The sequence below is a fragment of the Equus asinus genome, chromosome 5 (assembly GCF_041296235.1).
Source record: "Equus asinus isolate D_3611 breed Donkey chromosome 5, EquAss-T2T_v2, whole genome shotgun sequence".
Lineage (NCBI taxonomy): Eukaryota > Metazoa > Chordata > Mammalia > Perissodactyla > Equidae > Equus > Equus asinus.
The window spans coordinates 69,638,004-69,654,768 of record NC_091794.1 but is presented as its reverse complement, the minus strand read 5'-3'; the positions used below and the strand labels follow the sequence as shown (position 1 = coordinate 69,654,768).

Here is a 16,765-nt window from a genome sequence, read left to right as displayed (position 1 = left end):
CATTTGTTTATTGTGTTTTGTCATCCGCAGAATGAAAGCCCTAAGAGCCGGGGTTTTCTTCTTTCTCTCTCCCGTTTGTGCCCCTCAAGCCAAGAAATGGTGCCTGGCACAGGGACGATGCTCTGCGGGCATCTGTTGACTGAACGAGTGAGTCAAGGAATGTCACCAAGTCCTGGGTCCCGTCGTCCGGGCCACCTTCCCTTCCTCTCCTCCCTTCCCTCCTGTCTGTGCCTTGACCTCCCGCTCTGAGCGAGACGTAGGTTTGAATCCTGCCTCGGCCCTGACCTTGCTGTGTGACCTTGAGCTGGTCACACCCCAGTCTCCATGTGTGTCGGGAGGATGGGGGCATGGTTTGTCTGCAGTTCCTGAGGGTTCCTGGGGGCCCAGGCTGGGAAGCAGAGCCCAGCTTCCCCTCCCCGAGGTGAGGAGTGTGCCCCCTCAGGGGCGTTCAGGAGCCGCAGGTGGGACGGGAGGAGAAGTGGGGGGCAGGGCTGGACCAGGTCGCCAGCGCCTTATAGGCTGAGCCAGGCCATGGAAGTGGTCTCTTGACGAGGCAAGCCACTGTCCCCTTGTGAGCCACAGTGGCCTGGCTGTGAGCTGGGGACCCTCTCGCCCATTGGCAGGGCCTCCAAGCTCAGGCCTCCCCCACGCTGTCCCTGAGCCCCCCGACTTCTGTTACCCTCTGGGTCAGCTGGTGACCCCGCCCCCTGGAGCTCTCCACCTCAAATCGGTCAGAAATTTCCCAATCAGAAATTCCCATTCAGTCCGCACACAGCTCCCCTCCAGCAACTAATGACTCCTAAAAATTGTCACTTCAGTCTTTCTCTCCCTAGGTGTCCCGGGAGCCTGGCAGCTGCTCCTGGCTTCCCCCGTCTCCTCTGGCACCTTCCAGCTTGGTCTCAGAACCAGAGGGTCATGGGACAGTTAAGACCTGATCGGGTCACTCCTCCGCTCAGTCACCCCTAGGGGCCCCGTCAGCCCCTGAAAGCTGTCGGACTGCTGTGCGTGAGCCCAGGAGGTCTCCAGCCCATGCTCCCCTCCCCCCAGAACTTGTATCCATCCCTCCGTTCCCACATGTGACTCGAGAGCCCACCTCCCCACTTCCAGCCCCTAGGGATACCACAGCGAACCGAACCATCCCCGCTGTGGCGCTGAGTTCCAGTGCGGAGACGGCCATAGACAGGGTGGATAAATAATGTAGGTGGTAGGGTAGATGGTGACGAGAACGATTGAGAGAAATGAATTGGGACAAGAAGACAAGGAACACCTGAGGGAAGGGGGCTCTGCAACTTTAGATGTCACGTCAGGGGAGGCCTCGCTGTGAAGCTGACATCTGGACAAAGACTTGAAGGAAGTAAGGGAGGGAGCCACGCAGATATCTGGAGGAAGAGCATTCCAGGCAGCAGGAACAGCAGGTGCAAGGCCCTGGGGTGCCTGTGTGTTCTAAGAAGAGCATGGAGCCAGGGGGGCTGGAAAAGAGTGAGTGAGGGGAGGCATGGCAGGAGGTGGGCTCAGAAGGGTGAGGGGGTGGGTGGCATGGACAAATTATCTAGGGCCTTGTAGGCCATCTCGAGGTCTTTGGCTTCTGCTCTGATGAGACAGAGCCATTCCAAGGTTCTGAGCAGAGGGGTGACATGGTCTGACCTGGCATTTGGGTTGAAAAGAGACTCCAGGGGGCAAGAGTAGAAGCAGAGGCCACTTAGGGAGACAGATGATGGGGACTCAGACCAGTGATGAGCAGTGGTGGGGGTGAGAAGTGATGGGATTCTTATATGTTGGAGGTAGAGTCAGCAGGATGTGGCTGTGAGAGAGGAGGCGAGGACGTTGGCCAGGAGATCCAGATGGCGGCCTGGGTAACACTGGGAGGATGGAGCTGACACAGGAGGAACAGCTCTGGGAAGACAGGAGGATCTGCAGTGTATGGGCCAGTGTGCACATAGCACTTGGAGTTTTATCTCCAGCCATGTGTCAGTGCTTATGTGCCCCTGGGCCTTTGCACGTGCTGGTCTCTTTGTCTGAACTGCTTTTCCTGCCCTGACAGAAGAACTCCAACTGACTTCTCAAGGGTCCCTTCTGTGAACCTGTCCCTTTGTTCCTCCCCCGACCCGCGCCCGGCCAGTCTGTCCAGCTCTCTGCTTTGTGCACATGCTGGGCCTCACACACACCTCAGAGCCTTTACCATATCATGCCCCAGAAGGGCGGGCGAAGTGCCATGCTCTCTGACACTCGGCGTTTAGCACGTCCTGCAAACAGCTGCTCAACAAGAGCCTGACTCGGGACCGGCGTGAGTCCTGGCTGTGCTGTTTGCCTCCTCTGCGACCCCGAGCCGCTCACCCGCCTCCCCAGCCTCGGCCTCCGCCTCTGTCGAGCGAGTGACCCTTCCGCTGCAGCCTCAGAGGTCTCTCCGGGCTCCCGCGTTGTTCCGACCGGACGAAGACAGAGCCTGGCGCGCCCTCTGCCGGGAGACGGCCGCGCGCCCCGCCCCTCCGCCGATCGATCGCCCAGACCCCGCGGGCAGGGTGGGGGGCCTGCGGACACCCTGACGCGGCCAGCGCAGGACGTCTGCCCCGGGGTCCCGCGCCTCTGCGGAGGAGCTCGGAGGAGGCCCGTCACCGGGCGCCCCTGGCCCAGAGCGTCTAACTCCTGGTCGCTCCCCCGCCCCTTTTCACCGGGAGGAGAGAGGAGAGGGGGACGGGGGCGGGGCGGGGGGCAGCGCGCCCAGGTGACCCGAGCCCTCGGCACGGAGAGGGACCAGATCCCTCCAGCGCGGGGCTGGGGCTGCGTGGTCCGCGCCCAGCTCAGCCGCTGACGGTTGGGGGCGATCTGGGCCGTCCCCGCCGCTCCGGCTCCGTTCCCTCGCCTGGGACCGGGCGTGAGAGCCCCTCCCCGCGCCTCGCGCCGGGTGCGTCGCGACAGGGCGTGGGACCGCCCTACGGAGACTGTGCTGCGACGTCCCCAGGGCGCGGGGACACGGGCCGCGGAGAGCCGTTCCTACCCCGCCCGGACAGCCGGACCAGAGGGCTGCCTGGGGCCTCTCTGGGCCTCGGTCTCCTTTTCTGGGCGGGGCATTCGTCGCTTTCCTTTCTGAGCCTCCATATGGTGATGATAATAGGGTTTCCCTGGAGGGTCCCGCCCTGTTGATAATCACAGATTACCAAGCGTTTTCTCCTCTATTAGGTCCCTTCCCTGCACAAGACCTTGGAAGTGGCCTCCTTCCACCGTCAATTCACAGGGGATGCGACTCAAGCCCAGGGAGGAGCCACCAGCCCAGGTTCACCAGGGTAGCAGGCCTAGATGTGATGGGTGACTCCCAGCCCTCCTCTGACCCCTCAGCGACCTCTCACTGAGGGTCGCCTGAGCTCTGTTCCAGGGGACGCCTTCCGCCAGCTGCAGCAGGCATCCCGCCTGGATCTGAGGGCTGAGGAAGCAGGAACCGCTGCTGGAAGAAGTGTTTGTGGCAGGAGCACCAGGCAGAGGGTGTGGCCGAGCACGGCTGTGCGGTCTGGAACAAGCCCAGCTGGTGCTGGGGAGAAGGGGACAGTGACACAACAAACAGGAAAATCCCCAAACCGACTAAGTCCGGTTGCCAGATGAAAGCCTGTGGTCCCCCATCAGCAGCCAACCCTGTACAAACCACAAGTTAACGTCTTCTTTTAGAGACAGTGGCGACCCTCATCGTCCCATAGTCCTCTAAGGGAATCTGACTTTTCCCATCAGGCTGTCCCCGGGCCTGAAATTCCACCAGCAGAATGTCATTCTCAGGACTCAAGCATCTTCCTGGGTTAGGAGGCAGGGGGTGGCTGTCAGACTTTTCTGTCCTGCGGGGGTGTTAGCACACCCAAGCCTTTGCAGAGGGCAGCGCTGGGCGAGCAGGTCTGGGTGGAGCGCAGAGCAGGAGAAGGGGACAGAGGAACCCAGGGAGACCGTGGAAGACAGCTCTGGTCCTGCGAGGGACTATTATCCTATTGTACAGAGGAGGGAAACTGAGGCAGAGGGCAGTAGCTTGATCAACACTACACTGCCGCACGGTGGAGCAGCCAGCACCCAAGTCCTGCAGTCTGCCAGGCCTCGAGGGCCTGCACGTTCACCCTGGTGCTGCCATCAGGCGGTGTCCCGTGCTGGCTCGCTGCCCTAGCCTCTGGGTTGAATTCCAGCTGCTCTGCTGTTTCTAGCTGCGTGACCTTGGGCGGTTTACTTGTCTGTGTCCCCATTTGTGAAGTGGGGACAGCAGTCCCCGCCTTGCAGGCTTGCCCTTAAATGAGTTAATACCTGTGACATGTTTAGAGCAGCGCCCTACGTGCAGTCACCATCTAGTGAATGTGGGCTCTGATTCCTGAAGCTGGGACGGGCGCATGACCTTGAAGTGTCTAGAATTCTCCGGGAGCCGGACATGCCAGTTGTGGGGTCCTGGAGCCCTCCAGCAGCGTTCTGACGTCTTTTGGCAGCAGCACTGTACCCTGCTTCCTGTGGCTGGACGGTGTGGGGCCGCCTGTCCACACAGCTCGGCCCCACACAGGCAAATGAGGCGATGTCAGAGCTTGGCTGGGGCCCAGCCCCGGGACCTCCCCCTTTCCCTCCCCGTCCTCCCTCACTCAGGTTCACACACGCACTCCATGCCCAGAGGGAAGGTGAGAGGGAAAGAAGGTGGGTGGGTGGGGGCAGGGCCACTGAAGTGTGGCTCCTCCAGCCCGGTGAACCGGTGCCCAGGGACTGCCGCCGGGCCCGAGGGAGCCTGCCCTCCCTTAACTCCAAGCCCCGATTTGCAGTGATCCCGGAGCGCCATCCCTCCCTGTGTGAGCAGTGCAGGTGTCCACGCGGGTCCACCGAGGCCCCTCCAGTGGTGCACGGGCCGGGCCTGGCCAGGCAGCCATGGCTGACGAGAAGACCTTCCGCATCGGCTTCATCGTGCTGGGGCTCTTCCTGCTGGCCCTTGGCACGTTCCTCATGAGCCACGACCGGCCCCAGGTCTACGGCACCTTCTACGCCATGGGCAGCATCATGGTGATAGGGGGCGTCATCTGGAGCATGTGCCAGTGCTACCCCAAGGTAGGCGGTGGCGGTAGGTTGGCTGGGGCCAGGGGCCAGGGGCCAGGAGGGCCTGGGCTGTGTGTCGGTTCCATGTACACGCTGTGCCCCTTCCTCTAATCATCTTTCCATCCTCCCCTTGTCGCCCCATCTTTTCTTCTTTCTGCTCTCCTGAGCATCTATCCATCCATCCATCTGTCTGTCCATCATCCATCTGTCTGTCCATCCATCTTATCATAAGGACTGATCAGATGCCCCCTGGATCCGGAGCCCTGAACTAGGCACCATCAACTAGGCACCGCAAAACCAACACACGAGCCACGTGCTTGAGAGCAAAGTGAGCAAGTGCTTGCCGCCTGCCGGGCACACCTGCGTCCTGGTGCAGTCAGTCCTCGTCGCAAGCTGCTTGGGACCTCCGTAGCTCCACTTTACACAGGGGAGCCCCGCAGCTTAGAAGGGTGTCAGGGCTGGGATGGCAGCTCAGCGGTGTGAACTTAAAACACAGCCCTCCGCCTCGGGAGGGCACCCTGCGTCCCAGAGATGCTGAGTTCTGGGTGGGGCCGGGCAACTGGCAGCGTGGGCTGGGCAGTGCTTGGTCCTTGGGAGTTTCAAGGTACTCCGAGCCTTATGAGTAACTTGGTGATGGGAAGAGCACTGGTTTGGGAGTCCTGAATTCTAGTTCCTGCTCTGTCCCAAACTCTCTGTGTGACCTTTATCTTTCTGAGCAGTTCCCTTCATCTGCGGAATGGGACCAAAGCCCCTATTTCTCCCAGTCTCACAGAGTTATTATGAAGAACACAGAAGAGATGGGATGTAGGAAGCTTTTGTAAACTGCAAAGTGTTGTATTTAGGTGAAAGGCTGCCAATCTTACCCTTGATCCTCCTAACAACCTTGTGGAATGGGCGTGTGAGGAACTGTAATCCTTCAGGGCCCAGAGAGGTTGAGTGACTTTTCCAAGGTCACACTGCTGGTCAGAGAGACCCAGGGAGACCAGGAGGGAAGCATGGATCCCAACTTGGGTTCTGTCTCCAATTGCCTGAGAGACTTTGGTCAGGCCCCTTCCTCTCTGAGCCTCAGTTTCCTCATTTGTCCATTGTGTGATTCAGGAAGATGGAGGGGAAGGGGTGCATCTCAGGACCCTGCTGGTCCTGACGTCTGCGGCTCCAGGCCCAGGCACCTCCCACCCCCCTCCCCGCCTTCCTCCTGGGTGGCTCTCCTCGAGGGTTCAGGGGAGGAGGCGAGGCTCCTGGGGCTCTGGGCTGGCTTTCCCAGCCCTGCCCCCTCTGCGGCCGCCCTAGGCTGTCAGTGGTTCGGGGCTGGGGCGGTCTGGGCTGGTTTGTAGTCATTGACTGAGCAGTTTACAGTCAACTCGCTTCTGTCTGTGCCGTGCTCCGAGCAGAGGTCACCGGGAGAAGAGGTCCTCGGGGGCCCAAGCCACCCACGTCACCTCCGCCATCGTCATCCTCCTCCCAGTGAGGAGGCTGGACCCTGGGAGATGGCAAGGGCACAGTAGGGGTGAGGAGGGGAGTGTCCTTCCTGCCCTCCCCCTTGACCGAGGTGGCTCTGGGTGGTGGGCAGAGTGATGACGGGGTGGCAGTGGGGGAGGAGGGAGCAAGAGGGGAGAGGGAGTTTTGCTGGATATTAATGAGTAACTGCTGACAGATTCGTGTGTTCATGTGCTGGGGAGCAGTGTGGCGGGACGGAGACGACACGTTTGTGTCCACCAGGCCCAGATCCGAATCCCTTCTCCCTTAGGCCCCATTTCTGTGACCTGGGCAGAGGGAGGTCCCGCCTCCCCGAACCTTGCATGGCCCAGGGGGAGGAGGCAGTGGGGTGCCGTTGGGGGGGACTTGGCATCACGCCAGGCACAGAGTCCGCTGGAAGACATTGCTCTCAGGATCTGTGTTTGTGGCAGTGGGCGGGTTCTGTATGCGTGTGCAGGTGTGCGTGCACTGGTGGGGGTGTTGGAGCGACGCACCGAGGGCCGGGGGGAAAGTGTGTGGTCAACCAGGGAGGCCCCGGCCCCCACCTGCCTCATTGGCCTGGGCCACCAGAGCCCTCAGCGGATGCTGGTGCCCATGCTCCCTCAAGGTCCTCCCCTGCCACTCAGTGCCTGACAAGTGGGAATTTTCTGGATGGAAAGAGCTATAAAGAAAAGGGATGGAATTAGCCAGTTAAGATACGGGGGTGAGGGGAGCCAATACCCAAGTGAATTAAGCCGTCCCTGTCTTCGAGGGGCTGGGGTTCTTGCGGAGAAGACAACTTTCTGCCTGATGGGGAGGGAGTGGGCTTCAGAGAGAAGATGAGCTGGGCTTTGTGGCTTAAGTAGAAGCTCACTAGGCAGAGAAGGGGAAAGACACTGCAGGTGGAAGGAACAGTATGATCCAAGAAATGAGGTGAAAGAGCGAGACATGTGGGTCCGCGGGGCCGCTGGAAGGTGGGGAGGGTCGGCGGGAGGGAGTGGACTCAGCTCCGCGGGGCCAGGGCTGCAGTCCAAGGCGGCTGGAGCTTACCCTCTAGTTGAGGGGCCCAAGAGGGACACAATCAGCTTTCAGTTCTGAAAGTCGTCAGGCTGACATCCTGGAGGAGAAGGAAGGCTCTGGGGCAGCCAGCTCAGTGGAGAGGCTGCCTCTCTGGTCCAGGTGAGAGATAGTGGTCTCCTGGACTAAGGCAGAATTTGAACCCAAGACTGTAGGAGCTCTGAGGACATCTCCGGTTCCTCAAAGGACAGAAGCTGCTGTGGCTGGGCATGGCCTGGCACCTCCATCTGGCTCGTCTCATTGAATTCTGAAGTTGACTTGTCACATCTGTGGTCGGCTGGGCTCGGCCTTGTGAGAGGAGGAGGAAGTGGGCAGCCCCCCTGGGGGGGGGGGCAGTCAGGGAGGCTGCCCCGTTAGCTGAGACAGGCCGGGGGAGCCGAGAGATGGGGAAGAACTGGCAGAGGAAGGACTTCCCCTGTCCTGCTTGGCCTCTGTCCACAGGTCCGCCATTCCCCCTCCTGCCTGCTCCGCAGGAGCCCAGGACCAGGCCCCTGATTGGTGGTTGATGGATCTGTCCTCTCTGGGAGACTCCCTCCCCCCCCTTTCTCCCTCCCTTTGGGGACCCCTCAATGCTCTGCCTAAACACAATTCTGCCTGTGCGCTCTCCTGCCAAGAACTCTTCCAGGGCTCCCATTGCTTCTGGATAAAGGCTGAACTCTTCAGTCTGATGTTCTGGGATCTTCATGGTCTGGTCTCCCTGCCCCAGCTTCAACTCTGCCTGTCTCCCTCTCTTAAAAGGACTTGTGTTCTAAGATGTGCCAGCTTTTCCTTTGCCTCCAGGCTTTTCACAATGGTGATGATGATGATGGTGATAATGACGGTGATGGTGATGATAGTGACAGTGATGATGGTGATGATATGATGATGATGTTGACGGAAATGATGATGGTGGTGGTAGTGGTGATGGTGATGATGATGGTGACAATGATGATGATGATGATGGCAGTGATGATGATGGTGATGAAATGATGATGTTGAAGGAGATGCTGATGGTGGTGGTAGTGGTGATGGTGATGATGATGATGATGGTGACAATGATGATGATGATGATAGGATGATGATGTTGACAATGCTGATGGTGGTGGTAGTGGTGACGGTGATGATGATGATGATGGTGACAATGATGATGATGGCAGTGATGATGATGGTGATGAAAGAATGATGATGTTGAAGGAGATGCTGATGGTGGTGGTAGTGGTGACGGTGATGATGATGATGGTGACAATGATGATGATTGCAGTGATGATGATGGTGATGATAGGATGATGATGTTGACAATGCTGATGGTGGTGGTAGTGGTGACGGTGATGATGATGATGGTGACAATGATGATGATTGCAGTGATGATGATGGTGGTGAAATGATGATGATGTTGAAGGAGATGCTGATGGTGGTGGTAGTGGTGACGGTGATGGTGGTGAAGAGGAGGAGGAGGAGGATGGTGACTGGGCCATGAGGTAATGAGGCAGAGGAAGGGGCAGCTTCTAAGAAGCACAGAGCCAGCTCGCAAGTGCAGGGCATTCTTAGTGGGTGTGGAATGCACCCAGGCCCCTGCCTTGTTTCCAGACCTTTGGGGGAAGCTTATCCCTCACAGGAGTTCTCAGAACCCCTCCATCCATCATTCCCTTCTCCCCAGCAGGACACAGTTTTTCTTGTGCAGACAAATGTCTTTTACTCACTGCACTCTCCGGGAAGGAAAAGGGGGCTGCTGTTTATGAACCTGGTGTCATACAGTAGGGGCTCATCAAGTACTTATTGGACAGATTTTCAGTCAAGGGGAGCCAGACTCAGGGACATCAGGCAACTTCATCTTCAGTAGCATCAAGTTGTGAGTGACTGAGCAGCTGCCGTGTGCCAGGCACCGTGCGGGGGACTCCTCGTATATGAGCTCACAGAAGCGGCACAGCGACCCCAGGAGACAGGCAGCACCAGCCCCCTATATTTGTTAATTGTCGTGAAATACACGACATAAAGTTTACCGTCTTCGTCATTTTTAAGTGGACAGTTCAGCAGCGTTAGTTATATTCAAGTTGTGGTGCAACCGTCTCCAGAACTCTTTTCGTCTTGCAAAACTGAAACTCTGTCCCCGTTCGACAAGAACTCCCCACCCCCCTCCCTCCAGTCTTGGCACCCACGCTTCTACTTTCTGTCTCTACGAATTTGGCCATTCTAGGCACCTCCTATAAGTGGAATCCTACGGAATTTGTCTTTTTGTGACTGGCTTATTTCTTCAAGGTTCATCTACGTTGTAGCATGTGGCAGAACTTCATTCCTTTTTAAGGCTGAATAATGTTCCGTTGCATGGCTGTCCCACATCTTCTTTATCCATTCATCCGTTGATGGACACTGGGCTGCTTCCGCCTGCGGTCTGTTGTGAACAGTGCTACAAATGTCTCTTCGAGGCTACCCCATTTCACAGCGGAGCCCAGAGAGGCTCTGGGAGGAGAGAGGACAGGAAGGAAGGATTTTTGCCCAGGCTCCCGGGCCCCGAAGGCAGGGCTCCTTCTGCCTCGTCCCACTGCCTCCTCTATGCCCACCTCTTCTCCGCCACTGGTGCCCAGCCCGTGATGCTGCACGTGCAGAGACCTCTTGACCCCTGAAAGTTCAGGGACAGGAGCTGGTGGGCACAACCCTGGCTATCTACCTCTGTGTCCCCTGCCACGGCCCCTGTGCCAAGAAACACTGACAATGACCTGCTCTCCACTCATTTACCAGATAGGGATGAAGTGCTGACTCTGTGCCAGGCACATTCTGGGCGCTGGTCAGGGACCCCCAGAAATGACAGGGCAGGTGTGAGCTGCTCCAGGGCAGGGATGTTAGTCTCATTCACTCCCTGCTGCCCCGTAGTGCCTAGAAGAGTGCCTGGCACACAGCTGGTGCTCAATAAACGCTGGGTGAATGCAGAACCAGGCGCAGGAGCCCAGAGATCCATGCCGCTACTGGTGCTGGGCCCTGAGCAGACCCTTCCCCTGTCAAACGGGGAGGCCCCTTGGTCGCCCTCTCTCCTGGGGTATGTGGAGAGGTTGCACCGTGCTCTGGGGGAACAGCGGCCCAGGGAGCATGTGGCAGCCACAGAGACTCGCCCCCTTTGCCCCACAGATCGCCTTTGTGCCTGCGGACGCCGACCTGCAAGGCATCCTGTCCCCAAAGGCGCCGGGCCTGGTGGGGAACGGGCTCGCCGCGGAGCTGAAGAGGTGGGTGCCGGGGCGGCGGGAGGGCTGCAGCCCCTCAGGCCAGGCTCCCCTTACAGGAGGGCGGGGTCAGGGCAGGAGCCTGGGTGCAGCTGGTCCCCTTGCTCGTCTGGCTTTGCCTGCCCTCTTGTGGAGAAGCACTGTTAGAAATCATGGATTACTGAACTCGGTCGGGTGGGCACTATTATTCCCATTTTACAGATGAGGAAACGGAGGCACAGGGACTTTGTCTTGTCTCACAGCCAATTACTGGCAGACCAGGAATCAGACAGGTTTGACCCTAAATCCCAAACAGCTGTGCCTACGACTTCTCTAGCCGACAGAGGCGTGATGGTGGCCCCGGGACAAGCCCTGGGGCCCGGCATTTCTGGCTGTGCGACTCTGTAAAATGGGGGACTGATGGGGCCCTCCTCCTAGGGTTCAGGGAGGGGCGAGTGAGGGAAGACGGGAAAGGTGCTAAGAGCAGAACCTGGTACCCATTGGTCATCTTTAGTGAGAAGGGCTTCCTGGGCACCAGAGACCCAGTCAGGCACTTTGTGCCCATTACCCGCTTGAGGCCTCAGAGAAACCCTGTGAAGTGGGAAGTGTCAGGCCCTTTATACATATGTGGAAACTGAGGCTCAACAAGTACAATCACAAGCCCCAAACCTCACAGGGAGTGAATGGCAAACCAGGCTGGACCTGCCTTCATCCCTGGAGGGGCCAAGGCCTGGCTCGCCCAGACATGGTGGAGGGCACTGCAGCCCTGGACAGGCATGGCACCAGCCCCCCAACCCGGGGCTGTACTCAGGGGCCAGGCTGCAGGTCCAGGGTTTGTGACTGGGGCTCTGGGACGCCCCTACTTTGCTTGTGGAAGGAGATGGTGAGCGTATTTTTGTTCCTGGCACACAAGATAACCACATGTCCCCAGGGGAATGAGACCGATAGACCCCGGGTGGACCTGGGGCCAGCCTCAGGACAGGTCACATGGGGACAGCCTCTGTGACAGAGCGGGGCTCAGGCCGCCCTGAGTTGGGCTCACCCCTGTCACTCCGGGCCCTGGGCAGGGGAACCTCACTTCCAGAGGGGCTGCAGACAGCAGTACAGAAGACGATGCCTGGAGACCCAGCACCCCACCAGTGTCTGTGTCATCCTGGGCAAGCCAGCTGGTCCCTGTGCCTCAGTTTCCTCCCAGTATCTCCCAGAGTTATGGCGAGGGTTAGATGAGCCACTGACACGGCCAGAGGCAAGGAGCGTCCAACAGCTGGCGGTCACTGCCGATATGTCCTCCTCTGAAAAACGGGACCCTTGGGGCTAGCGCTGGAGACACGAATGAAAGGAGCCCTGGGCTGAGAGTGGGAACTGCGCCCTCCACTCCCCTGTTGGGCCTCAGCCTCCTCATCCAGGGACAGGGTACAGCAACCACCCCCAAAAGCTTTTTGAGATCGGGGGGACCGGGTGGCCAGAGTGGCCAGGCCAGGGACAGCACTGATGTCTGTTGAGTGAGTCTTTGCCCACTGCCTGTGTTTCTCCTGCTGTCTGCCTGCCCCCAGTGCCCAGCCCCCCTACACCCGGCTGTGGGAGGAAGCCGCCTACGACCAGAGCCTGCCTGACTTCAGCCACATCCAGATGAAGGTCATGGGCTGCAGTGAAGACCCCCGCCCCCTGCTGGCCCCCAAGCAGGGACAGCCACAGCTGGGGGCCAGTGATGCAGGAGAAGGTGGCGCTCGTGACACTCAGGCCTGGATGGACGCCGCCGTGATCATCCACAGGGGCTCGGATGAGGATGGGGGAGAAAGAAGCCCAACTCAGAGCAGGCCCGGGTGAGTGCGCACAGTGCAGGGGTGGGGACGCCGCCTGCTTCCGCGGTGGGGAGCGGGGGCCACTGAGGGGTGGGTGGGGCCATCTGGGAGTAGAGAGGGCAGTGGGCATGGGGGCACCCTGAGAGGCAACAGGGGCAGCAGACACGTGAGCATGGGCTCGGTCAGATGGTCAGACAGGCCCGCGAGCGTATTGCCCTCCTGAGCCAGGTCCCTGCTTGGGAATAATCACTCCAGCTGAAGGGTGCTCTTGGGACTGGAGAGTGCATTGAGTGCCGACGCACCATCTGCCAGTACTCTCTGAATGGTTGGGGTGGGGTGGGGGGTGGGGGCGGTGCGCAGGACCTGAGTTCAAATCCCAACTCTGCTGCTGATGTGCTCTGTGACCTTGGGTGGGTCATTCCCCAATCCACGCTGTCCCCTGCTGTTCCTCATTCATCCGTTTCTTCACCCCTCCTACCAACATTTCTAAGCACCTATTCCCTGCCAGGCCTTGACGCCCCCCACCCTGCAGGAGCTCCTAGTCCAGTGGGGGAGGCGGACAAGGGGCAGAAATGAAACCCGGGTGTGAAGGCCCAGAGGAGACCCCTGAGTGGGGAAGTGGAGGAGCTGCCTGGTTTGGCTCCTAGCATGTGCCCATTTCTTGAGTACCTACTCCTTGCGAGGCCCTGTGCAAAGCAACCTGCACACCTCGTCCTGAGAGACGACCGCAGGTGTGAGTGCTGTCCCCCTGTGGCGCAGGGGAGGACACAGAGGTCCAGACAGGCGACCTCACCTGCCCCGGGCCCTGTAGGTTTGGACTCAGGCAGTCTGGCTCCGAGTTTCCCTCACCCTCTTGGTGTTTGCCCCGCAGCCCCCCGGCCTGTCCGCAGGGCTCTGCACCCTTGGCTTCCTTCCCAGATGACCTGGACATGGGCTCCAGTGAGGGTGGCAGCCCCCGCCCATCTCCACCTGAGGGGGAGCAGCCGCCGGCCTGCAGGTGCCGGCTGGACCCCTTCCACGACTTTGCCCTCATCGACGCCCCCACGTCGGAGGACAGGCTGCCAGAGGGGCAGCGGCAGGAGGCAGCCCTGTCCAGCTCCTGGCAGCGGTCCCTGAGGACAGAGGAGGAGGAGGAAGAGGAGGCTTCGGACACAGGTGCAGAGGAGCCAGAGCGGGAAGAGGAAGATTTGTACTATGGGCTGCCCGACGGCCCCGGGGACCCCCTCCCAGATAAGGAAGTGGGCTTTGAGCCCGACGCCCAGGGCTGAGATGGAACTGCTCCCTGGTTCTAGCCTGGCACCCTGCTAACCTCAGTGTGACCTCACGGGGCCTCAATTTCCCTGTCTGTAAAGTGGGGTTACGCGGAGGTTCAGAGGAGATGATGGACCCAAGAGCATTTTGAGAACTGCACAGGGAGGGGCTGATGACTGTCCATGGACCATGCTGTTCCAACTGTTCACATGCTTTGCTAAAGCTTTGAAGGTAAAATAACGATTTGTGGAGAAGATTTGCAGCAGCCAGGGCCCTCAAGAGCCTTTTCTGCCTCCCCCCAAACTGACCTCTGAACGGGAACCCTCCTTGGTGCTATCCCTCAGGTCCCTGGTCCTCCATGAAGGCCTCTTGGGCTTTCTGTTCCTGCTGAGTCTTTTAGTCCACCTGGTAGATGGTGTGATCCGGCTTCATGCAGAGCTAACCATGTCTCCCCTGCCCGCAGCCCCATTGCTCTGGGGTCCAGACCGTCCGTGACTGACCTCCAGACTTCCTCCCTGGTCAGCTCCATGCCACATGCTCTGCTCCTCCAATTCCGCAGCCATGCCCCAGGACACATGCTCGCTCTGCTGCCCTGTGCCCTTCCCAGGCTGCCTGCCCCCACCCCACCATCAGCACGCCCTTTGCTCCCTTGTCTGCCTGGCAAATGTATGCTTATCCTTCAAACCCCTGCACAGATGTCCCCCTCTGAGAGCTTTCCTGACGTCACTGCCTCCAGGAACGGTTGGTCCTGGCTCCTCGGCGCCGCCCCTGGGTCCTGCACGTTTATCGCTGGAGCGTGACTGTCTGCTCAAGGCTCACTCCTGTGCCCTGCTCCCCTCGGTGTCTCCTGCGCCCAGTCGGGGGTCAGTGAGGCTGTACAGAGCTGCCAGAACCCAGGACACGTTTGCAGATGACATCCCCCTCCCCGACACTCCTAACTCAGGCTACCAGCCCCTTTTCTCTCTGGCGTTCATACCTCCAAGTGGCCTGTGGAGCAGTCTCAAAGCCGAGCAAAGAGCCCCAGAGTACCCCCCTGCAGAATCCATCTGCATCGATTGGGATTGAGGGTGACATTAAGCTTCCTGGCTTAACTTGGTTCAATTCGGGGCATTTACTGAGCATCTGCTATGCACCAGACACAAGCTGGGACCTTAGAGGGAGCGAGACATGAACGGGTTGTGGTTACTGCCCTCACAGCTGAGGATCTGGGGAGTGAGGTTTCTTGCAAGTTGGGGACAGAGTGCAGAGCAGGAGCTGAGATGTTAAAAACTGACATACTGGAGGCAGCAGAGTGACAACCACACAGCCATCTGGGGCCACTAAGTGCAGGGCAAATGGCTCAGTCTGCTCCGGCCGCCCCTGACGATGATGCTGTATCACGGTATCACAGAGTGAGGCTTTTGATGCTGACCTCTGCAGAGCCGCTCTGTGCCCCAGAGGCAGCTTCAGAGACAGGGCAGTGGCACTACCTCAAACCAGGGCCATGCACTCAGAGCCTGTTCCCTGGGCCACCTGGGAGCAGGAGACCTTCCCCCAGGCTGGGCCTCTGGGTTGGGGTTGGGGGTCCCGGCCAAGGGAAAACGGTGCCCTCCTTGCTGGGTCAGGAGGGTGCACCCCCGGAACACACGCCTTCTTCTGTCTGGGCCATCGCTACCTCCAGTGTGACAGCCTCTGTAGTGAAAGGTGCCATCGGGCACACACCCTGTGCTGTAGCCACGTTCCTGTCACGGTCCGAGTCCTCAGGCAGGGCGAATGGAGTGTGCCCCTGTGCTGGTTACTCAGGCTGGGCCGTGGGGACCTGTGGCAGAAAGACCTTCAACACCAATGTTGGAATAAAAAAGCTTTCAGTGTCAGGGGCGTCTCCTCACTCAGCGGCAGGGTCTTCTATGTAAAACTGCAGTCCGCTCTGGACAGGGTGCACGGGCATTGCGCCGTGGCCCGGGGCCCCCTCTGGAAAGCGAACATGGATCTCAGCGGCCTGGCTGTGTGGCACGGCGGTGCAATGAGGAATCTCAGAGTGGCCCCATGTCCCTAGTCACAACTATGGGGCCTTCCCCAGATCTTAGGAAAGAACCAAGGCCTCTGGCCGCCGGGCCACCTGCAGAGAGGTGCTAACCTACCCTAGGAGGTTGCACAGAGGGCTCGGGGCCACCAGGAGATGGTGAGATGTGGGCTTTGGCTCCAGTCCTGGCTCCCCCGCCACCTTGCTGCGTGGGAGGGAGACCACACGCCCAGTCTGCCTGGCACAGTTTACGCCCGCCATCCCCGCTTCGGTATTAGGAGTGTGCCCTTTCACCCCAAAGCTTGCCCATTTGGACCATAAACTATACATTCATCCTACTCTGTGAGGTGGGCGGGTCTGGTTGCCTCTGTGCACCCCACTTTCCTCACGTGTAAAAGGGAAGTGAGGGAGCCCCGTCTCTGACTTCTGCAGGGGTCAGCTGGGGGGCTGTTTGACAGGATCCGTCTGCCGATGGCCTGAAGGTGAGGACCACCAGGAGCTCTCCCGTGGTGAACAGCTGGCTTGTTCCTGCAGTGAGGGAACAGACAGCAGGGGAACCGTAGGGTGTCCCTGTAAGGGGGTGAGGAAGGACTTACGGGGTTAGGGCTCATGTGAGGCGACTGGGGGGAGTCTGAGGAAGCCGGCCCTGCCCCAGATGGGGTTCTGTCGGAAAGCAGGGCTAACTCGGTATTGGGCCCCTTCATCGACTTGATCCAGAAGGAGGGGGACCAGCCCCAAGCTGAAGCGTGATTGTCGTCCTCCAGCCCGGACAGGGGGACGTTTGGTCACTGTTATAACTGGGACAGCATTCATATCTGCCTGTGCTCAGCCGTGGCCACCGAGCGGTCTTGGTTTGTCCTGACCCATCGCAGTCACAAGCGTCCTTGTCTGATTCGGGGGATCTGTGAACGTGTTCATGTTCAACAGAAGAACACTGAGGCCTGGCCGAGGGCCGCGGCAGCTCCACCTGTCCA

The 16,765-nt window shown here is 59.4% G+C and overlaps 1 protein-coding gene across 2 annotated transcripts; it reads left to right on the top strand.

Moving 5' to 3' along the window:
• The first annotated feature begins 33 nt into the window (after positions 1–33).
• BSND (barttin CLCNK type accessory subunit beta) lies at positions 34–15,642 on the top strand. 2 transcript variants are annotated; one of them, XM_070509832.1, is made up of 6 exons: positions 34–147; positions 834–4,628; positions 4,767–5,046; positions 10,666–10,760; positions 12,290–12,559; positions 13,410–15,642. In XM_070509832.1, the coding sequence occupies exons 3-6, from the start codon at positions 4,870–4,872 to the stop codon at positions 13,804–13,806; spliced, it is 939 nt and encodes a 312-aa protein (XP_070365933.1). In that variant the 5' UTR covers positions 34–147; positions 834–4,628; positions 4,767–4,869; the 3' UTR covers positions 13,807–15,642. The 2 variants fall into 2 exon arrangements, with proteins under 2 accessions (XP_070365933.1, XP_070365932.1); XM_070509831.1 differs by lacking the exons at positions 34–147; positions 834–4,628 and having other exon boundaries at positions 4,635–5,046.
• Positions 15,643–16,765: the final 1,123 nt, after the last annotated feature.